The following is a 25,206-nucleotide window of genomic DNA, read 5'->3' as shown; positions in this document are numbered from 1 at the left end:
CGAGCCTGTAATTCCATCACTCTGGGTGGCTGAGGCAGGAGAATTGCCAGTTCAAGCCTGTACAATGTAGCAACCTAGCAAGACCGTGTCCCAAAAGATAGATATGTAGATAGATGGATAGATAGATAGATAGATAGATAGATAGATAGATAGATATAGATAGATAGATAGATCTGACTAGGCTTGCATCTCAGAGCAAAAGCCTTGCATTCAGTCCTCATTAATGAAAAAGTGTGGTCTCTTAAAATGTTATAGATTCCAATTTCAATTTTCAGTATACAGGTGTCAGTAAATGATTGAATATTTAAGAAAACAATGATAAACAAAACTATAGAGAAATTTAGGAATATCATCACTTTTTAAAGTTTCAATAATATCTGAGAATAGATAACTTAAATATCAGCAAATGAAATAAAAAATTCAGTTCATTATATAATGGAAAATTTAGAGATTTAATTTTTTTTATCAAGTGCCTCCTGCAAATTGTCTGTTTTAAAAACTGTAGCTGTCCCCCTTTACCTGAAAAAAGAAATGGAAAAAATGGAAAGAAAGAAAATAAAAGACAAATAAAAAAGCCAGAGTTTCCATTAAAATAAAAAATCTCATATTTAAAGTCAAATAAATGTAATATGAATAATGATGATTCCTAAATAGGATTTACTATTAAGGGCATCTATTGATACATTTGCTAAAAAAATGAGGTTTTAAATTCCAAAAATCCTGAAGTTTAAGAGTGGATATGATACTTCTCCATATTCACTTTTTCTACTTCATGATGGGAGAATGATAATAAAACTGGTTAAAGAGACAAGCATTATCCCTGAAAATATACTAAAGACTAGGAGAATGATAACGGCTCAGCAGTTAAAGCTTTGGAGAAAGAAAAATGTTCGATTAGATGTCACCTTTGAGAATCAGAGACAGCAAATTGGTAAAAACCATCCCTTTGATACTAAACTTTATCAGCTATAAAAATGAAGCACTAGCTTCTTGGGAGGATCAAATAAGTATGTAACAAGCAGTAAACATCAGCTATTCATGATATAAAAGGGATTCTAAATTCAACGCATGAATCACTTATTATTGGTTCTTACCACATTCTAGCTGTAGCCCAATTCGAGAAGGATACCACTTTGGACCTGTACAATGAAACATAACATTTGATTACTGGGAAAAATATGAACATAATTTAAAAATCTAATAGTTCCTATTGGAAAACAGATTACGTAGATCTTGGAAAGAGAATAAAATGGTTCTGCAGTGTCAGAACTGTGTCTGGTGAGTGCCTCTGGTGGAATGCTGCCCTGCTGAGGTGTGCAGCAACTGAAGCATTCATGAGCTGGGCCTCAGGGCGGTGATTTTCTACATTTTGATTTTGCTACCTATTACATAGGCATGTTCAGGTTTTAAGCATGTGCCAATCTGTGTCATCTCTGATTTATGCACTTTATGCAATTTATTCATTAGAAAACAAAATGACCATGCTTACCTAAAACAAGGGACCTTTGATCTCATTTGAAATTTATCTAATTTTCCCACCTGAGGGTGGGTTATCTTCTCCAGAGGAGTATGGCACTCGGTCAAAATGACATGTTATTACACCTAATATTGTGAATCCAATGATACAGCAGAAAAATCACTTTTGTGTGTTCCCTTCATACCATTATAGGGAATAAATTTTAAAGAAGTTTTCTGTACAGGAAAGCCAAAACATCTGTGTTAAACACTTCTGTAATGCAAAATTGATTCACAATTAACAGAATATAATCTGTTACTCTTAATATAAATTCTATACCATTTAATTTAGAATCTTCACTGAAAATTTACTTCACTGAGATCCAATGTGAAACAAACTTATCTGATATATAATAACCTGAAAAAAGAATCTTTAAAGGAACAGTCCACAAGTGCCATCTTTATTTTCAAAATATCCTATTTTAACATGTCAGCAAGAGTGTTGATGATGTTCTATAACTAGACTTATAAGTCACTTCTTTCTGAATTGACTGCAAAAAGACAAAGCATGGAGAATCTCATTGAAAAGTCATCCATAAGGATAATTACAAGTTAAACATGTCTAGAATTACTTCTAAGAAAAATGTCATAATATTACAAAAAGTAATAATGCACAAAAGTGTAAAATTTTATATGTTTTAGAAAACATGTAGGTAGGCACTGTCTTTTTTAATATTTACTAATATAAAAAAATCTATCAAAGATGACAGTCAAATTAATACTACAGAGTAAACATATAGATTTTTGAGTTTGTAAGCACACTCTGAGTATTGAACAAAATTCAAATCTTATTGAGTCTATTTCTATTTGGCAAACAATAATTGAATACCTATGAAGAGTGTACATAAGCTGTCATACTTTGTCGACTTTAATAATATTCATTTCAGACATCATTTTTCATAACTCTTTATGATATAAATGCGAAAGTAAAATTCCCTCTCTAAGCAGGTGAAAACTTCCATGTTGGCATGAGGCAGATTAGACTGGAAAAAAAGCAGAAAAAGAAATCTGTAGAGCATGAAGGACGTGTAATGGAAGGACTCATAGAATGCTGCCTCAGTTAGTAAGTTATTTATATGCTGAGTACATTAAGGTTGGACAGCTGGGCCACAGCTGCCTTAGGACTACATGAACTCCCTCCAAGTATTCTGGCAGTGCATTGCTATCATGGAAGACACTGAACTTAATTTGTGTGGTCGCTATCGTATTTCAACCATGCTTTAGAATTCTTTCCTTGATAATTTGAACTGTTCATATAATCATGTAATGAAACTCTAAATAAGTAATATCTTGTTATAAATAAAGATATACTTTAATAATATAGTTATCACTAATGACCCATCTGTAAGTCATGTCCTAAATTCACAACAAATGATTAGAAATATAATTGAAAAACAATTATGAGCCTGACAGTTTTTTTTCAAATACCACCTTATTTCAGAATAATCTTATAAGGTAAGAAATGAACTAACAGCATAATGTGAGTGGATTAAAGTGAATTGATTTTCCAGAAAATAAATGGTAATGGATCTTTTATGTTTAAATAAAAACAGATTTGAGTTCCACACATAGTTGTAAACTCAACACTTTAAGGAAGAGACCATTGAGAGAAAATCTCATGCTGGGTGTGGCATTACACCTGTAATCCCAGTACTCAGGAGGCTGAGGGAGGAGGATCATTGTGAGTTCAATGCTACTCTGAGCTACAAAGTCAGTTCAAGGCCAGCCTGAACTGTAGAGTAAGAACCTATCTAAAAAAAGACAAAAAAAAAAGTCATTCATGACACTTGGTCATGATGTGGCTTTTCACATGATTGTTCAGAAGCATTGCGTGTTTCACATAAGGAAGAAAAAGTTTAGGGAAAATGAAATTATTTCTAGAAGCCAAAACATAGCTAAATGGAATAAAATGGGGTTGCTCAGAAAAATAATTTTAAAATTAATGTTTGTCCAAATATAACAATTTTTTAATTAAAATAATTAACAATTGATTTTCCCTCAGATGTTTTATATATAACTGTATAAAAATATATAAATATATAATTTATAAATATATAAACATATTGTATAAATATATATATGGAACAGATACCAAAGGGGGAAGTTAAGATGAAACCTTAAAACACACATTGCTTTCTTTTCAATCCGATTCCTTGCAGTTGGCTATGGTGTCACATGCCCATAATCCTAGGACTCCAGAGTGGGAAGGAGAAGGATTGGTGTGACTTTGAGGCCAGATTGAACTGCACTGTCAAGCTCCATCTTAAGAAAACCATTAAAAGAAAATCTCATATTATTTTAAAAATAATACCTGGAAGCTTCTCATTACATCCTTTCAGCAAACTTAAAAGCATTCATTGAGGTTAATATACAACATGATTATCAAAATAAAAATATCCTATCACAGAATGTTCATGTAGAGTATGAAAGAGACAAGTTTATAATTTATCACTATCATCATATATATTTAAAAAGCGAAGTTCATTGTGGCAGAAAACAGTGCATGAACAGGGACGAAGGGTGAGGAACAGACAGGACCCCATGGCTCTGCTCCCCTGACCCACACAGCACCCAGGAGTTGGAATCACCAACCCCCAAGCAATGTCCAAAAGCAATCCCATAGACTCTCTTAACTGATACAGTGATTCTAAGAAAAAAAAAAAAAAAGGCAGTGAATGGGATGGGAAATTCTAGTCAAAAGAAAATGATTGTATTTGAAGCATGTAGTCTATACAGTAGAAAGGCAATTCTAATATGAACAAAGTACTACGAGAATCCTTGGGAATTAAGGAAATAAATTTTGTTTTGGAATACAGAGAATACATAGAGCTACTACCTTTAGATAAAATGTGAATTTCCCTAATAAAGATGAGAAGCCAGAAGAGGAAATAACCAGGCTTAAACAAAGAAGAAAATGAAAACTGTTGAGTTATTTTTGTTCACACAGCTTGTCTAACTCCTATGCAGCATGATGAAAGGGTGTAACATCTTAGTGGGTGCAATGGAATGGGTTCTCATTCTCCTGAGCAAATATATCTTTTTTTAAATACAAAATTGGGACCAAATCTCGCATTGGCAGGGGTAAAATCTACTCCTCTTCCCCAGTCATAGATAAATAAATGCATCTTCCCTGATAACTTGTATGCTGTTCTTCCTTCTACTATGGCATAAATCCCAATAGATCCTTTTTGATGATACATTTTGCCTTTTCAAAGTAATTGGACTTTTGACACTAAGAGTGGGTGTCACACAGCCCTGCTGGTCCCCCAAACCACCAAAAACTATTTGTAAGTAGCAAGAAAGGCTGCTAGCTCAAACAGCTGATAGCTGCTGACATTCAAGTTTTAGAGGTCTTCACACTAAATAGTTGCACTTAGTCTATTCCTGATTTCAATCCAAATGGAGTGAAGAACCCTCAGCTGGGCGACAATGTTAGGCTTTGGTGTTCAGGTGTATATGTCTTTTATGCTTTAGGAATCTTTTAATTGAAATACTAACAAAAGATGGCCTAAAGCTCTAATACTTCTGAGGCACCTAACACTAGAGAAATAAACCTTTGGGGTGCCAGCCACTCAGTGTAGATCACATAGCAGAAGACCTGCAAGCAGATATATTAGCAGGTTAAATTAATAAAGTAATATGAACAATAGGAAGAGCCAAAGAATACCATAAAAAGTTGAGTTTCAGAAAGCATCAGAAATGAAGAAAAGGATAACAATCTTTCAAGGTTATTTAAAGATGCTTAAAGATTTATCAAGTAGAATCAAAACCACATACAAAAGTAACTTGATGCAATAAACATCATAGGCTTTTTTGACAAATAATCAAATTAAATTTACTGAAACAGAACTTTTTCTGTGTGATGAGAAAGAAGCAGAAGAAATGAATAGACAGTTTGTAGTACCGGCAAAAGACTGCTTTGGTCAATTGGAAGATAGGATTAAAACTACTAGGAAGGCACAAAGGTAAAGGGGTTTAGAAAATATGGGAGCTAGATCTTCCACAGAAGGGAGAACGACCAGGAGATGAAGGAGCAGGGATGGAGGAGGGGAAAAGGGATGAAAAATGAATCAAAATGTGTTATGTGCATCTACACATGCCCATGAGGACTGAAATCATAATGTACTGAAAACATGTTACTAAAGAAAAAACTGGAAAAGCAAAAAAATGAAAAACAGAAACTAAATGTAAATAATAGCGTACCTCATCTGCCATTCAGAACATAAGCAAATATAATACATTAACTGCGATGAAAACCTGAACGTTTCATTCCATCCCTCCTACCAACAAAACTATTAAAGTGTGATAAATATTGTATCAAATTATCCCCAGAGTGATTAAAAAGTAAAAGACAATGAAGCCAAGATGAGGGAGGGGGGCGGAATCCACGCACTGTCATTGGAAAATCTGGGGCAATTCTGTCCCGGGATTCCCGCATGCACTGGACTAGGTTCCCGAGGAGCTGGTGAGTGGGAGGAGCACGGCACTGACTCGCACACTAGGGAGCTTCGTGTGCAGCTGAAGTGAAGACCTGGGAAAGGTCCAGTTTTTCCCTTAGAACCCTAAAGTGTGAAGTCAAAATAGATCATTTCTTATAGGGATGAAGTCCAATTCTAGTCGTCTCAATCCCTTTTTGCAATAAAAGGACCAATAATCTTTAAAGCCTAGGATTGTTACAAGAAAATTGCTACGTTAGACCTAGACTTAAAGTAACTACGATTAATATAGAAATAAGACAACATTGGGGATTGTTTTTCAAGAAATCTGAAAACTGTAGAAAAAAACAAAAATGCATTCTCAAATTTTTAAGTAAAATAAATGACAATTCAGATCGCTACATAAGATTGAGAGGATAATTTTATTTAAAAAATAAAAAACGGACAAAACAACAATGAAGACGAAACCAAAACAACACAAAAACAACAAAAATGATACATGACCTCAAAGCAAAATGATAAAAATTTACAAAGGTTGCTATATTATGTACTGTCATTTTCAACAAAGATACGCAATACATTAGACATAAGAATGTAAGCTTGATCAAACAATCAAAGACAGTAACAAGTAAAAAAGTAAAATAAATAAATAGATAAATAAATAAATAAATAAATAAATAAATAAATAAATAAATAAATAATACACTGGAAAGGATGCGGAGCTTCACCATACAAGATCGTAGGAGTTCAACAGTGGTTCTTACACTGCATATTAGTGTTTTCAGACCAGTCATTCTGATTACCAAATTCAAGAATGCAAAATTGGTCAAGAAAAAAAAGAAAATTTTAAGCATTGACTCTTTCAAGAGAGGATAATTTTAATACTTAGAGGAATTTAGCTAAATTTTTCTCAGCTAAAATTAAGAGATAAATGTATGGAAGAAAAAAAGTCTATAGGGTGTACATGTAACAAACACTGAAAAAATTCTAACATATAAAACTGAAATCCTAGAACCAAAATGTACAAAAGATATAAAGCAAGTATTGAAAGATATAATGTCTGAATATATATATAATGTAATATATTATATATAATATGATATATTATATCCACATAAGCATGCATGGGTACATGATTTCACAATAGTTTGAAACTAGAAACAAAATGAGAAAAAATAGAGTAAAAATTTAATGACAAGAAATACTATAAAATTTAAAGATGTCAGTTTAGTAATGAAGGAGTTTAAGTAGCTGTATTACAGCATATTTGAAAATAAGCCTACACATAAACTATTGTGAATTGAAAAAATGTAATATATTGATGACTCTTTTTGTTAATTAAGCATTTCTTTCGGTCATTAAGAGAAGTTCTGAGGGATCAACTTTAAAAAGATAAAAATGATTATGAGAGGAAGGAATGAGAATTATATTAAAAAACTGTGATAAACGTGAGAAATTCAATATAAAATGGCAGAATATCTGTAGAATTTTTTTTTTGTTTGTTTGTTTGTTTGTTTTTTTGTTTTTTCTCTGGCACCGGGAACCGAACTCACGACCTTGCACTTGCCAGGCAGGCGCTTTGCCGCTGAGCTAAATCCCCAGCCCCTCTGTAGAATTTTATCAAACGACAATGGTGATAATAGCAAAAATAATTAAGAAAACAAAAACTGCAAAATCATAATGTACAAAATGGGAAATATTCTTTGGGTCAAGTCATTTTGACCCCCTTCAACTATTTAGGAAGAATATAAAAATATTTTTCTATTTATTCTAATTATTTTTAAATTGTTTCACACTTAACCTGTTCACTTTTTGTTTTATGAAACAAAAATAAAATTTCATAACAAAATAATAAAAGAACAATAGTTTTACATTATGTTTCACTATCTGGAAAGTGTTCAAAATGCAAGACAATGACAAAAAAGAATTGCTTATAAATAAGAAACTGATGTTAACACAAAACTTTATTTTGAGTGAACTAAGAGAAACTGATAGAATCAATGAAACAAATTAGCATATATTCAAGTATGTTTTATTCTTTAACACATTTTAATACATTAAAATATTTTAAATGTATACACATGTTTCAGTCACTCTAGTAAAGTGTTGATTAAACTTATATTCTATTAAAAGTATTTATCATTTTACTAGAATATTTTTAGTAGTAAAATTTCATATTCAACCAAGCTACCACTTTTCTTAAATTTTTTTCAGTGCCTTTGTCCGTTCTTTCTTAATGTAACTACATACAACTCCCTCCATGCCTGCCTGACAAAAGCCCTGCTCCAACGGAGAGTTCTCACTGATTGAGCGGTAGGAAATATCACCAAAGGATTGGGATGCTGTGGAGGGAATTCAGTAGCATGACAGCGTCTTAGGTATTTAGTCTCGTCACCATCAGGACATTGTCTTATCAGAATGGTTATGCCTTTTATGAGTAGTGGGACCCTAAGATCCAAGCAAAAGAGCATGAATTCTTGTCATATTTTCTAAGTAATAAAATATTACCAAAAACTTTGTCAAAGTTTTAATGTGTCAAAACTCTTTTTCGGTTCATTTCTTTATAACAGCCGCTGTTTCTCTCTGTTGTAATAGAAGCTCAGCATTAAGGGGCTGGGGATTTAGCTCAGCAGCAAAAGCGCCTGCCTGGCAAGCTCAAGGTCGTGAGTTCGGTTCCCGGTACCGGAGCAAAACAAAACAAAAAAAAAAGAATCTCGGCATTGTTTGAGTTTGATTCTCTCAAATGACTACTGATATTGAACATTTTTCTTATATTTATTTGCTGTTTTTACTTCTACCTCTCAAACATGTCTATTACTAATTCCAATGCCCAGTATTTGGATTATTTCTTTAAATTTTAAGGGTCTTATTTTTTTGAGTTCTTTATACATTCTAGATATCAGTTCTTTGTCTAAAACAGCTGACAATTTTTTTCCTACCTTGTGGGTTGTCTGTTTACTGTGATTGTTTTTTCTCTTGCTGTGCAAAATCTTTTTAATAACAGGAGTTGATTCTTTATGATAGTTCTAGTTGTTGATTTTTGATAATAGTTCCTGTATGATCAGGATTTTGTTCATAAAATCTTCACCTATACCAAAATATTCAAATTTTCTACCTATTCCTTCAACAGATTTAGTGCATTTGTTTTAATATTTAGATCTTTGATACATTTAGAAATTAGTTTCCTGAATGGTGAAAGATATGGATCTAGTTTTAATCTTTAGCATATGAAAAGCCAATTTTTCTAGCACCGTTTATTAAAAAGGCTTTCTTCCAGTGAAAGTGTTTGGCTCCTTCATCAAAGAAAAGATGGGTGAGTATGTCTGGAGTTGTGTCTGCATCTTCTAATCTGTTCCATTGATCCTCAGGTCTTCTTTTTTCAAGTACTATGCTATTTATATCACAGGAGTTTTACAGTATAATTTCAAATGTTGAGGATTTGAGGTCTGAGGATTTTGAGGATTCCTGCCTTGTCTTTGGTGCTAAGAATTGCCTTTACAATCAACCAATAACAAATGTTGGCCAGGCTGTGCAGGGAAGGAAACCCTTTTCAATTACTGGTTGCAGTGTAGATTGATGCAACTACTGTGGAAATGTTGAGATTCCCCAAAAAACCAAAACCTGCAGTTCTATTTGAGCCAGCTATTTCCCTGTTTGGTATCTTCCCAAAACAATTAAAAGAATCATACCACAGCATTATATGCATACACATGTTTACAGCGGCACAGTTTGTAAAAGCTAAATCTTGGAAACAACCCAAATGTCCATCAACTGAAGAACAGACAAAAATGTGGGATTTTTTAATATAATGGATTACTACTCTGCTATAAACAAGATAATCTTGAAACATTTCTAACTAAATGGATGCACCTTGAGACTATACTCCTAAGTGGAAGAAATCAGACATACATGTGTAAATACTGTTTTATTTCTCTGGTGTGAGAAATTGAAAGTGTAAATAAGGACCAAAATATATAACAGATATTGTGAAATAAGAAGAAAATGTTCAAGTGGGAATGGGAACTAGGGACGGGGGAGAGGGGAAGAAGTGAAAAGAAAACAAAATGAAACAAGAAGAAAAAAATGGAAGCAAAGATTTTGTAAAAAGTGGGAAAGAGAGGTTGAAGGAGGTAGCGTAATAGGAAAACAAAAACGATCAAGTTATATCATGTACAGGCACAAATTCTCTATGACAAATGTGACTATTATGTATACCTATAATTTACTAATGAACTTTATTTAAAAACCCTTTTTGTTGGTAAAATATTGGTGAATTAGTTATTAGAAATAATTCATTCAATACAGTACTTCACAAGAACTAATCTTTTATTCCCTATAATGAACTATTTCCTTGAAGTCTTGCAAATGCCACATGTATATTTATCAACTTTCAAAACAGGGGTGCCAGGAAGACATTTGCTGCTTTATTATGAGATGTGTGATAGTGTATATGTACCCTAAAATTCAGAATAATTCTTCTTTCATATTCAAAAGCAACTTAAAAAGCTTAATGTGTACCACCAGGCATAAAACATGGAATTTTGTTATCTGCTGGAAAGCACACTGTTGTTGAGTGCTGCCCTCAGAATGACAGGGTCCTATCACACTGTATAACCAGCAATTGCAAAAGAAGCTTCCAGTGAGAAAATAAAGCTATAGTTCTAAAAACACAATTTCAAAGCTACATAAACAGAAACTCAAAATTGTGAAGAGGACGAAAAGAACAAGTTTAAAATTACAAACGCATAGTGCAGTGCTACTTAAGGCACAAAATAAGAATTGTGGGGGCTGGGGATTTAGCTCAGCGGCAAAGCGCCTGCCTGGCAAGCGCAAGGTCGTGAGTTCGGTTCCCGGTACCGGAGAAAAACCAAAAAAAAAAAAAAAAAAAAAAAAAACAAAATAAGAATTGTGTGGGAGAGGAAGAAATATGTAGAGCCTAAACAAATTATCTTCACTAATTAAACTTAAAGGTACCCATTCACCCAATTACTCACCAGCATGTAAGCACTCACCAGCCCTGAGCATCTACACTGTGCTCCATTTACCTGAGACAGGGCCAGGTGACAAATCTCCCTGAGCACTCCCTAGCACAAGGCACTTTCCCAATTTCACTTTTTAAAACCACTCATTGAACTGCACTGATCACTTCTGCAGAGCTTCTCTGATTTTTCCAGACACTCATGGTTTGCTATCTCTATAACATACTAAGTCATCAAATTTTACTTTAAAAATATCTCCATCTTCTTCATTTAATATAAAACTTCTTTTCACCATCTTCCACCCGTTTTTGTCACTCATGAGACACCAGCTCAGTCGTGTGCCATCTCATGTAGGAAGAGCCCTCATTGCTCTGAAGCACTGCTCCAAATGTCTGTTCTCCATTTTCCCTGGAAAGCGCATATCACAGAAATTTACTAATATTTACTTGTTTTTGTATATATTAAGCTCTTGTTTTTCCATCTCAATATCTCACAGTTTTATCTCAGGACATTCTTTCTGCCATTAAACATCCATATCAGTGTTTATGACTTAATGCCATTGTCATTTCCCTTCCTTAGAGCCTATGTTCACTCAACTCTGGTCACTGCTCTGCCTCTTTTCCTGAGGCATGTACTGGCCAACAAATAAACCAAGTGTGAAAAAAAAATCAACATCTTCCTTCTCATAATCTCTATTGTTTCTTTCTGTCTGCGTATGTAATGTTTTCTGTCAAATTTTTTTTTAAGAAAATGTCTCACTAAGAACAATTTCTATATAATAAGTATGTGCTAAAGAATTAAAAACATATAAAATATTCTTCAGATTTACAAGGATTTCCCTGAAATTATACTCTCATATTCACTGCAATGCATTCCTCGTTTCTCCAAGTTTTTCCACTGCATGAGCTGAAATCTAGGATCCCTGGCTGAAATCAAGCCTCGGCAGTTAGCGCTACCTTCTTTCCCTGTCCTCCCTCCACCCTGCTAATCCGCAACCATAGCTCCTGTTACCTCAGTTTGTACTCAAATTACTGACTGATGTCCACTCCGAGAGAACTCTCCTGGTACTGCCAGATGGAGCAGATCCTAGTGTCACAGCAGAGGTCTTTCTTTCCACATGACCCTAGTTTTGATCTTCCCTCCATAAAATTATTTTAGGTACTTATTAAGAAGTTTAGTAGGCGTTTCTCCTTACCATTGCACACCTTACCTAAAAAGAGATACCTATGATAATTTTGATCACCACTATAAATACAGTGATTAGAAGATGGCCTGACATACAGAAATGGGTGCTTGTATGAGATTTCAATCTATATATGATCTTATTAAAGCAGAATTTGAGGAAATTATATATACATGTGATTTTAACTGAATGTGAGACTAGTTATTTGTAATGAATTATTTTCCTCTCTGCAGACTGAGTGTTTTGTTGCTGGTTAAGTGCCAAAGTCCATAGCCAATTTTGATCTGTGCTTAAATCCATAAACTATAATCTGCTTGTTGTCTTCTGTATCGGGGAAAATTATTTCTCTGAAACTTCCTTCTCTTATCTAGTAGTAGAAAAGAGAAAAGTATCTGTTAGAGACACTATGACATTAAGTGAAACAAAACATAATTGTAAAAAAAATGAAGTCATCGGAATATAACACGTTTATTTTTAAAACAGAACACTTTATTCATAAGGATACAGTTCTTCTTACTGTCTCTGAATCATATTTCTTGAAAAAATGTATGATCTGAAAATGAAATATGAATGTGTAATATGGAATAGAAATAAGATAAAGATAAGTGTAATATGAAGTAGACATAAGAGAAAATTATTTAAGAACTTTATTACACTATATTATAATCAGTAAGAAAAATGTAATAATCATATTTAATATACCAGTATAGTTAAAGTATTCCTAAGAGGTAAACATCATATAAAACATAAATAGAGCTTTACCAGTCTGGAAAAAGGTAAAAATGTGTGAAGTAAATAACAGTAAGAAAGATGTGCCATTATTGAAATTAACAAAGATAAGGTAAAGACAGTCAAGCGTCTTTCCAAGGGTGATCTTACAGCTACACTGAATCTAGTAAGGGATAAATATTGTGATGAGTATTTATTAATTATCTGCATCTTCATGTGTTCAGGTGGTACAGTGTTCAACTTCTGTATTTAATATAATAAAATCTTAATATTATATGTTACTTAATATTATAAAATCAGACTACCTCCTCCCCAGTATATATATGAGCAATTATAAAACCCATATTACACTGTTATCATTGCCCTATTTATGTTGTACTAATTACCATTTTAGGATATAATGCAAAAAAAAATCTAATTAGGCAGAAATCTCATGATCAAATGTAATTGCTGCTCATCAGAAATCAAGAAACATTTGCTACACCCTTCTTAATCATCTGTTAACTAGATTTTTATCTACTGCCGCTAAGAAAAGTGTGCACATACACACACCGAATTTCCACATTTACACATACATGTATACACATACATCTATACACATACACACACCAAATTTCCACATTTACCCCATTCGAAGCGAATTTAGCATTTGCTTAGCAATTTTGCTTTGTAATTTTATTCATTTCACTGCATGTTGCAAATGTGCAAAACACTACTTTTGTCAAGAAATTTTCAAGTAATGTTTCAAGTCATAAAAGTATGTTTTTCTTATCAAATCTTTCTAGTTGATTTTTAAAGTTTGAAGAAATCAACTTTAACTTTTTGGCCATAAAGAAAAGAAGGAGAGACTGAACAATATCATAGATTATGCAGACCATATTATCCTCCTCCTCTGTGAAACCTCTAGAAAAATATTTTTCTGTGATGTTAAGAAACATAAAATTTGGGAGAAAGTAAATATCCACTAATGCATGTAGAGAAGAAACATTTTATCCCTCATACAATGCTCTATGAATAATTATTAGTGGAATGTGTAGATTATTATAAATTTATTATAAATTTATTATAAATTATATAATAAATTTTATAATAAATTTATTATAAAATTATTATAAATTTAGATTATATAATTCTATTGCTCTATTTTTTCTAGGCTCAGTTCTTTTTTAATTTTTTATTTTAAAGATAAGAAAATGAAAACATATTAATATACATTTAGAAAATAGCACAAAAACAATACAAGCAATACAGAATTTCAGACAAGGTGAAAAGAAATTAACAATAGTTGTTGTAGTACATATTGATACCTTCAAATTGGATATTCAGATAAACAAATATAGACACATAAGATTGATCAAACACTTGAACATTAACTTTCTTTCAATAGTATTGCTTTTTATTTAATACTGTCAATTTCCTCTGCAGTGCAGAAGCATTTTAATTTGATGCAATTCCTTTTGTAAATTCTGTATTTGCAAAGGAGATGGGAAAAAATGAGGCAAAATCACAGAGAAAAATTCAGATACACAGCTCTTAAACTGAGGATGTATGTATATATATATATATATATATATATATATGCACATATATATGGTGTATAATATATTTATCTCTAAGATTATCTATCTATATCAGTAAAATTGTATAGATAAATATCTTTACAAAGATGAATAGATAGATACATAGATAGCTAAGGCTTTTATCATTACTGATATTGGAATCTGAAATTACTAATGCCGTAGGATAAATTCTGAATTAATGGAAAATAATCCAATGTATGACGCTTTATATGAGTAATAGGAATCTACAGGGTAGGAACTTATTTTCATTCAGATTGGCAAATTGAGGTGAAAGGCATCGTGCACGCTAGCTTACTGTGCAAATACACACACAGCAGTGATGAGTGCTGAGCACGACGCCTAGAGTTTCTGGCCTGATTTAACGCACAGACCTCGTAACTAATGTAATGGCTTTGAGGCAATGAAAAAAAAAGCCCAGCCAATGTAGAGCGCCAACCACCATTCTCGGCAAAGAGCACTTCGTAAGAGAAAAAGTAAAGGAAAAGAGAATTACAATCTTAAAATGTCAGAAAAAGATTTTTTGTTTTAATTTTTTGGGTTTCTTTAGATTTTGGGGGTGTGAATGGTGATCACTTTTTAATTTTAATTCGTTTATTAGTACATATCTGACATACAAAAGCATTACATCACTGTGGTTACTTGGTACAGGTACATGATACAGCTTAATGCTCTTTCTTTACCTCTCTTCTCTGTTCACCTTCCATCATCTCCTGGTCCTCTCCCCATCTGCTATAGATTTTATTTGCTGTGTCCTTCTATCTACCTTTTATTTTCTCTTCAGTTTATCTATACTTTGAATTTCTCATCCAAGGGAAAATATTTGGTGTTTAAGCTTGTATGTCATATTTATTTCACTTCACATTATGCACAGAAAGTGCATGCTTTTTGTTACAAAAGGCTCAAGCTCATCCTTTATTTCAGAGTATTAATTCCTCATGTATAAACACCAGCTCTTCTTTAGCAACTCATCTGTTTAGGTTGCTTCCAAGCCTTATCTATTATGCACTGGGCTGCTATATACCTTGGCATGCTTCCATCATGTAACACTACATCTTTAACTCTTTAGCGAAAATACCTGGTAGTGGAGTGGCTGGGTTAAATAGAATTTCTAGTTTCAATTTTTTGAAAAAGAAGCACACTGATTTCCATAATGGTCGTACAAGTTTTCATTCTATCAACTATGTAGGAGGGTTCCTTTTTCACCATAGCCTCACCAGCAATTGTTTTTATTAGAGTTCTTAATGATCATCATTGGTTTTGGACTAAGATAAAATCTCATATTATTTTAATTTGCATTTCTCTAATGGTCAGAAATAGTGGATATTTTTTCCATGTTTTTATGGACAATTTGTGTTTATTCTTTGGAGAAGGGTCTATTCATTTCAGCTACCTTTTTAAAAAAATCTTTTAGGGGGCCTAGTTTTTTTGAGTTCTACATATATATTTTAGATAGTCCTCTGAGATGAGGCTGGTAAAAAATTTTCCCCATCTGTAGGTTATCTCTATACTCTGTTGGTTGTTTCTTTCACTGTGCAGAAGTTTTTGATTTGGTATAATCCCTATTACTGACACCAAGACGATATTATTTCTGGTGCAATTGCTGCTCCATTCAAAAAGTCCTTTCCTACATCTGTGACTTAAAGAGTCTAACCAAACTTATCTCTCAGCAGGTTATGTTTCTGTTTTAATATTTAGGTCTTTGATCAATTTTGATTTTAGTTAATTACATGGAGACAGATATGGTTCTAGATTCAGTCTGCTACATGAGGATAGCCAGTTTCCCAGGAGCATCCGCTAAAGAGACCATCTTTTCAACACATACTTTTGGCCCCTTTGTCAAAAGTCACAGGGCTGAATGTGTCTGAAGAGTTTTTCTATCCTTTATTTTCTTCCACTGATCCACATGTCAGCTTTTGTATTAGGAATTTGCTGTTTTTAATATTGTAGCTTTGTAATATAATTTGAAATCAGGAGTTGTGATGCCTCCTGCTTTGCTCCCGTTATACAGAATTGATTTTGCTACCCTGGATTCTCTTCTATTTCTGTATGCATTTTCAGGTTCCTTGTTTTATTTCTGTGAGGAATGCTGTTGGTATTTTACTCAAGAATGTCTTAAATCAATACAAAAGTTTATGGAGTATGGTCATTTTGATAATATTTGTTCTACCTATCCAGACTTAGGGAATGTCTTTCCATTTTCTGATATCCTCCTCCATCTCCTTTTTCAGAATTTATAGGGTCTTTTTTTGGTGTTTGGGGGTTTCTTGTTGTTCTAGAGATCTTTCCCTTTCTTGGTTAGGTTAATTCCTAAGACTTTAGTTTCTTCAGGGTATTGCAAATAGTATTGTTTTTCTAATTTTTTTCTCAGTAAGTACTTCATCTGTGTATGCATACTATTGATTTTCATGTATTCATTTCTTACCCAGCTAAATTGTTGAATTTAGTTATTAAATTAAGTTACTAAATTAAATTTAGTTATTAAATAGAAGGCTTTGGGAGGAAATTCTTTGGGTCTTTTATGTAAAGGATCATATTATGTGCTAATCAGGATAATTTGCTTTCTTCCTTTCCTATACATATCCCTTTTGTTTCTGATTTTCAGACTAAAATTTCAAGTATTATATTGAACAGAAGTGATGACAGTGGACATCCTTATCATCAAAAGAATATGTTATAATGGGAAAAGTTATATCCCCAGGATGTAAAGATGATTCAAAAGACACAAATCAAAAAATGTACCACATAAAATAAAGCATGAATAAAATTACATGATCATATCAATAGATGCAGATAAAGCTTTGGACAAAACCTAACTCTGATTCATAATAAAAATTCTAAATAAAATAGGCATAAAAGGATCTTCAATCCAATAACAGAGATTTATGACAAACCAATGGCCAAAATCATATTAAATGAGAGAAGCTGAAAACTTCCCTTCTAAAATCAGGAAGAAATTAAGGATGCTTCTTTGCTTTACTGACTTAAAAATGATATTAACTATTTATATGTCAGAACAATGTGAGACAGGTTTTGAATGGATAGCTTGGAGCCTGGATATATTCATGATGAATTAAGTTGAACTAACATTGTCTATAGCTTTCTGGGTAGCAAACAGACTCCTTTTGGAGCGAGGTCTGTCTGTGTGCTAATGGTAAAAGCAAAGGAAATGAAGTCTGTGATGAGTTCTCTGCATCAAAACCCAGATATCTTCTTCACAACATGCTGGGGCAGTAGATGAACTCTTTTGGTTCACCTTGTTTTGTCTGGATTGAGAGAGGTTCAAATTGGTCCTAAAACATCATTTCTGGGTCTGTTGGTAGTGTTTCTGGAAGACATTAGCATTTGAATCTGCTGACCTAGTAATGAAGGTATTGCCCACCAGTGTGGATAAGCATTCCCTGATCTGTTAAGGGCCTACCCAAAATAAAGGTCAGGGAAAGGCTTACTCACCTTGAACGGGGTCACTCATTTTATCCACCTTTCAAATGCTGACACTTCAAATGCTTGACCACTTAGACTTGGAGTTTGACTTACACCTCTGCCTTTGCTGGTTGGGGCAAGATCTTCGGGGTTCTATTTGTTGAATAAAAATTACATTTGAGAATTCCCAAGTTCCATCATGAGATGGAGTATCAATGAAGATAAATCTTCTGTATTCATTTATTTCCACAGATCCTATTAGTGCTATTTCTCTGGAAAACTGTAATTAATATACATGCTGTGTAACCATGTGAACTGGAAGAAGTGGTATTATTTCACTATCAGTGTTGGTAATGGCATCATTAAACAGAAGCTCTGGGTGGATGATAAAGGAGAAAGCACATTTCCTGAAAGGCGGTCACGTGGCTGACACTGAATGACCACACCACTTCATGCAAAGGACTTTCAACTTCTGCTGAGGCTTTTACTCTAGTTTGAGCCATTGTGTTGAGTGAGAAGATGTCGCATTGCTGCCCATGTAGTAATAGTTTTATCCGGTGTAAATTTTTTGGTGCTCTGTGAGATTAGAGCATAACATGAGTATCTCTAACACTGGCTGTGCCTTTCTTCATTGTGACTTTACACATGCAGAGCAGCTATGCATCTGTGGTTGTACTTTGTCCATATGCACTGCAATTGTGACACCTTTGGACCCTGCAAAAAGCCTCTCTACACTGAATGTTTTGGCATGGCTTGTCCTCAGCCTGAGTGACTTGGTATTAAACCACTGATCTACAAGTTTCTTGCTGTCCCAGATGGAATTGAAATGGCTTAGATTTCATTATACTACTCAGAATGTCATACAATTTAAAATGTATGAATTGTTCACTTCTGTAGTCTTCTGTAATGTTTACTGAGAGATAATTGAAACCACAGAAAGTGAAATCATAAGCACAGTAGGGACAGACCATCATAGGTCTCAAGGGATATCTCACATTGTGCTGTGGTACACAGAAGGAGTCTGAATTGACTTACAAGAGTGGGCCCTACAGGTAGAATGTTAACATTTCTGACAATGCCTTGACAGGAATAAGCCCCTCTAATGAAGATATGTGGAGCTGAGTAGCAGAATTTACAAGTGAAGAGCAGCAGTGTAGTCAGGAGGAAAATGACTACTTCCAAGTTAAGCTGTTGATGACTCAATTCTGGTTTCTTTTCCTTTCTTTTTCTTTTATAAGGGAATCAAGCTCAGGACCTTGTGCTTGCCAGGCAGGCGCTTATACCACTGAGCTATATTGCCAGCCCCTGATGATTCAATTCTGAAGATACCGCTGTCCTGTTCTTTCAGTTATAATTTCTCAGATAGCATATGCATTGCTTATTGGGAATTACTCAATTTTTTGCATTACCTAATCATTCATTTTTAAAGGACATGGATTATGTTGTTTTGTATTATAATATAATGAAATAATAAACAGGTACTTTTGTTTAGAAACAAGGTTTGTATTGAGTTATTAAATGTCATTTATCTTCCAGGAATTATACATTGCTGAAAGGACAAAATAGATCAGAACATAAACTTTATTTTAATTTACTGCATAAAATATTACCATAATCTTATTTCATCAATAAGAAGAATAATTGACAAAATAGTAGTGCTGTTATATTTGATTTAGTTTACCACCTCATCTTTCATTGTAATAGTCTCAGGAAAGCCTACTGTTCTGAGTAAGATGAATAGAATAAGCAATCTTATTTGCTTCTGAGCTTAAATTACATAAGTGATGTGAATGGGAGGTAGCTTTTATATGTCAGCTTGTCTGAGTCGAACGGGCAGCTGTTTGGCTTGATATTGCTTTGCATGTAGCTATGAAGATATTTTTAGTTGAGGCTAACATATAAATACATGGATGTCAAGTGTGACATATGGCCCTGTATAATGTGAGTGCACGTCATCCTGTCAACTGAAGGTTTTTATTGATAAACATGGATGGCCCCTGACCAAAAAAAGGATTCTTCCAGGGGGCTGCCTTCTTTTTACTCAAATTACAGCTCTTTCCTACAAATTGCAGCTCTTTGCTGAGTCTTCTGGTATATTCCACCTTAGAGTGAGCTTGCCAAGTGTCCAAAATTACACACACAAATCTCTCTCTTGCTCTCTCCACACACACACACACACACACACACACACACACACACACACACACAGTTATTTCTGTTTCTCTTGAGAACGCTAATGCCTCTAATATGCATAGTCAGGTTGTCTGTAAAGACTGCTAGAAATTGGTGAATTTTAAATTTCATTTGGACAGTTAATTTTTCAGCTGGCAGTTCATTTAATTCTTACCAAATAACAATGAAATACATGTTATCAAATAAAAATAAAATATATTTTAGGTAAATAACTACCATAGATTTTACAACCCTGAGTATGACATAGAAATTGATTAGTGAAAGGAATAAAAATCTGATTATATAATAAATTCTTTTCATTTTGTGAAAGGTACTTGTTATAATTTTACAACTTATTTGAATGCAGAGCTTTATTCTAGAGCAGTGTTATCCTTAATATCACTCCACTGAATACACAAAATTTTATTAGTCAACATAAGGTGGTGACATCGTACCATGCTTACAATAAGAATTTGTATTATAGTTGCTGAGTCAAGACTGAATGGTACCTGAAAAGATAAATTAAATGAATATTGCTAAACTGATTAGTATTTTTTAATTCTTAAGTTAAAACATTTTTTCTAGATTTAAAATATACATGATGGGTTTTCCACCTTAATAAAAATTCTGCCAAGTCATCATGGAGGTGAGCCAGTTTGGCACTGGCCACACAAGCCCCACCTTCTTCCTCCTGGTTGAGTTACAACTTGATACTTCCCTTCTACAGCATCCTGTTTCCTTTTCCCACCCTCCTGCCCAATCACTATCAGCCACAATACACATACCACCCTCTAGTCCCACCTCCAGCCTGGCCCTATATAGCCATTGTTCTCCCAGCCAGGTCCTCAGAAGCTCTCTTTCCCTCTTTCCTGCTGTAGTGTTCTCTGTGACCCCAAGAAAGGTATTTTCTACTTTGTTCTGTTTTTGTTTGCACCAAAAACCTAATAATATATATAAATTATGTGATCTATATTACATATATATAATTAATATATATGATATATTCATAGGCTATTGTAAACTGGTGTTTTTCTGATGTCAAAAATGTTGGAGTAGAACACAGTCCATTACTGCAAGATCCTCACAGTCTACCAATAGAGAAACAAATAATTCAAATATCTTTCCAGTGTATTAATAAATTTGCTATGAAGAAATCCAAGCACATGATATGATTGCTGCTGGACAAGTTAGGAGAATTTACTCTCTAAAAGCATCTTGGATCATCACCAAGAACCAAGTATGGAAAGAAAGCTCTGTACCACCAGAGGGAGAGATGTACAGACAAATAGACACAATAGATCCCAAATTTTACATGATCCCTGTAACTGTGAAAATATACTCTCCTCCAATGAAAATACTTTTCCAGCCATCAAGACAAAAATATTAGCAGATAGAAACTTTTACCGCTATGGATTATATTATATGTCAAAATAAATTTCTTTATTCACTAAATCACTTTAATGCAAATCTTATTTTATAATAAAATTAATGCTAGTTAGAAAACATTATACATACTTATTCCCTACAAAATATGTAATCATTATATACAGCAAGCATGTACTAAAAAAAAATTGAAAACAAATTGTGTAATTTGATTTTGAAATAGCAATGACAAAAGAAAAGCAAAACATTATTCATTTTGTATTTGATATTAAATGCACAATGGAATCTAGCTGATAGTGTGAATTTTCATATTGTTTTGTTCTCACCCAAAAGCTCATGTAGACATATAGAAAGATGATAGAGTACTTACTGAATGATTGATTATCAAAAAGAGGCAACTTATGGAACTACCTATAGTAAATAGAACAATCACTCTAGCAAGATGTTCACTTCCAGATCAGACTTATAGATATGCCATATTACATGGTAAAAGGGTTTTGAAAACATAGCTTGTTCTGCATTATCTATGTAGACAAGAGGTGCTCAGAAGTTAGATTCACAGCATAAGAAAATGTGAAGCAAGGCTGTTGATTGAAGACAGCAAAGGCCATACAAAGAGAACACAGGGGATCTCCACTAGTTGTGGGTGTTTTCCAGCAGAGTGCTGAGTAAGTGTTAAGAGATTGATAAGAGATTGAAAGCTGTTTTTCCTTAAAACTCTAGAAAAAAAAGCTAGCAGTTTATTTTAGTCTTTTAGACTCTAATGTATAAATGATTAATATCAGTTTTAAATTAATAAAATAAAGAAAATCCTTGCAAATATCATTTGCCTACCTTCATGATTTATCTACATGAATAAATTCAGTAAAACATGAAATAAAAGACAGATAGTGGAGCTTGGGATATGGCTCAGGGGCACAAGTGCCTGCCTGGAAGCAAAAGGTCCAGAATTCGATTCCCAGTACCAAAATAAAAAGGACAGAAAGTAGTTGCAGAGAGAGGTAGACAAAGATCCAACACAGGCAATATATCTAAAAGGGTGCCTTGATGTAGCATGATTGTCATATGTGTGTTATGTTTTTCAGCCTATTACTCCGCTTTTCAATTTGTATAAATGACAATTAACTTCATAAGGCTTTATGAGAAAATTAAATAAATCTGATGATGGAAAGATAAAGTGGGAGAGCAGAAAAAGAACTAAAATGTGTTACATATATGTACCTATTTTACTGCACTGAATGTAACCATTATGCACTACAAACATGTAATAACAGAAGTCAAAAGAATAAAGAAATGAATGCTAACTGATGGATGGGTAAGGAAGATTGATACTGCTAAAGGTAGGTTGTAAGTGGGGAAATTCTTGAAACAGTTAATTAGGAAGAATTTGAAGATACAGAAAAATTTAGACTTGAAAAATACTACCTGAGTATCCAGAGACTAGAATATCCATAGCACAAATACTTTAATCATGTGTGGAAGGAAGTGATTATCGTTCTGTAGGAGAAACGGAAGTTATAGAATGAAGGTAAAAAAAAATTTTAAATGAAATAAGAAATAATTTTCTATTCCTTATAAAGAATAGGAGACATTTTAAACAAAGTGATGAATGGTTAGAAAAATTGTCTGCAAGAGAGGCAGATGATCTTTAAAGATCCTGTTCAGAGCTACACCTCATAGAGCCAAGCATGCACATATACATGACAGAGGAATATTTTTGTGGTTTTTTTTTTTTAATAGAGTTCAGTAACCAGGGCTTTTTTATACCAGAAAATTAAAATGAATGCTGATGGTTGCACAGTAGAGATGAGTTTTATTTTGGTCAAGTAGTGAAAGAATGTGTGATAAAGCATAAAAGCAACATTTAAATTAATAAATAAGAGAAAAGTAGCAGTTGGAGAGCATGCATCTCTCCACAAGTTTCAGAAATGGGGAGACTGGAGCCATAGTGAGACATTTAGAAGAAGAGAGGGTCAAACGACTTTGATTAAACTTTTAAATCATGAAATTCAGTTGTAAGTAATGACAGGATTTATACTTTGAATTAAAGAATGGGCATTGTGTCAGAGAAGAAATGAAAATTCCAGAAAAGCTGATGGATTTGAGATTAGTATAATAGATAGCCTATCACCTTAGAAAAAATTGTGCAAGAAATTTTGAATCTTAATAGAAAAATTTTAGAATCTTAAAATGATAGAAAAAATTTTGTCTTGAGACTCTATCACTTTGACTGTTCTTGCTTTGATTTATGTTTGTGATACTGTATGCTACTATTGTGCCATTTCTTTGTTTCTCATTCACTACTCTCTTTTTAAAATAAATATAAAAACTTGGATATTTAATTAGTCTTTATAATCTTTCAATTATAAAGTACTTCACAATCATCAAAAGAGAAAGAAAAATCCTTAAGCAAGTACAGAGCAAAAAGAACTGATAAACAATTTAAGAGAATGATTTGAATCTCATAGTTGATTGACTTTATATGAAAATAAAATTTAATGGTATAAATTTAAAAGAACACCAAAAAATTAGCAAACTGTGAAATGTTAGAAAATTAGAAATTTTACTTGAGATAATATTGTTAACCTCAAGAAGTTGCTATAAAACTTTGCATCTAACTTTGATTCAAGAGTATATCTGTTCCCCAATGTACTTTTAAACATTATTTACTCTGGAAATGGATAACTTACAGTTTTACACCCAAGATATATGCTATGAAAGAATCAGAAATGGCCACGATTATGAATACATATGTTAGAAAATACTATCATATTTGTAAGATATATGCCTTTTTAAATATTTTAAGTAGTATTTTCTTTTAGAATGCCTTTTACTTTACTTCAAAGTTGCTAGAATATTTCGGGTCCTGTACTGAATATTCTGAACCAAACTTTTCACATTAAAAATTGCTGGTAGAATTATCACAACTAATGATCAATTTTGATATACTATCAAGAACTAATGTCTACTATCTTTTTAAAATAAAATAAAAAAACACAGAGCCAGGCATAGTGACACACACCTGTAATCCCAGCATTTGGGAGGCTGAGGCAGAAGGATCACTGTGAGTTTGAGGCCCACCTGGCCTACAAAGTGAGTTCAAGGCCATTCTGAGCTGCATAGTGAAAGCTTGTCTCAAAAAGGCAAATAAATAAATAAATAAATAAATAAATAAATAAATAAATATAAAGTCTACACACAGAGCTAACTAATCCAGAGTGCCGTGATTTTTATCTAATTTCTTTTTAATGAGCCTAGGACTGCATTCAAATTATAACTAAATTTAATAATTATCCCTTTCAGGCTCTTCTACACAGTCACACCTTCTTAGATTTTCCTTTCTTTTTCACACATCTGAGAAAAACTATTCTGACTCAAAAGAAAGAAATTCCTTCATTTATAAGTCTTTATATCTTTCCACTATGGACATTGCTTAATTTACATACATAAATTCACTACATTCATGTAAATAGACCAACTCTATACTTTCTGTGTAAGAAATTGTATTTTAGTTACATGTTCATTTAATAGACTACTACATGATTCCACACACACAGAAAACATTTACCTAAGGCCTGTGTAACGCACACAGTGCATATATAATACCCCAGAATATAAACTTCTTAAGAGTTTGGCAATTTCTTTTTTTTTTTTTATTTTAGAAATAAAAGGAGGAAAATACTAACAGACCGACAACATTTTACAAAATAGCATAGGATCAGTACAGACATTACAGAGTTACAAACAGAGTGGTAGGGAATTAACAATGCTTATTGTATTACATACAGATATCTTCAATGTAGTTTCTC

General features: G+C 33.1%; 1 protein-coding gene across 1 annotated transcript in view; it reads right to left on the bottom strand.

Moving 5' to 3' along the window:
- The window catches only part of Tecrl (trans-2,3-enoyl-CoA reductase-like), a 114,040-nt gene that overhangs the window by 40,525 nt on the left and 48,309 nt on the right, over nucleotides 1-25,206 (bottom strand). Inside the window, exon 3 of the mRNA XM_005392848.1 lies at nucleotides 1,095-1,139. Coding sequence (XP_005392905.1) covers nucleotides 1,095-1,139 — 45 coding nt within the window. The remainder of the gene's footprint in view (nucleotides 1-1,094; nucleotides 1,140-25,206) is intronic.

Source organism: Chinchilla lanigera, unplaced genomic scaffold (genome assembly GCF_000276665.1).
Source record: "Chinchilla lanigera isolate Chin_1 unplaced genomic scaffold, ChiLan1.0 scaffold00046, whole genome shotgun sequence".
NCBI lineage: Eukaryota > Metazoa > Chordata > Mammalia > Rodentia > Chinchillidae > Chinchilla > Chinchilla lanigera.
Note: the sequence above shows the minus strand (reverse complement) of the source record. Positions and strands in the feature narration are given on the sequence as shown.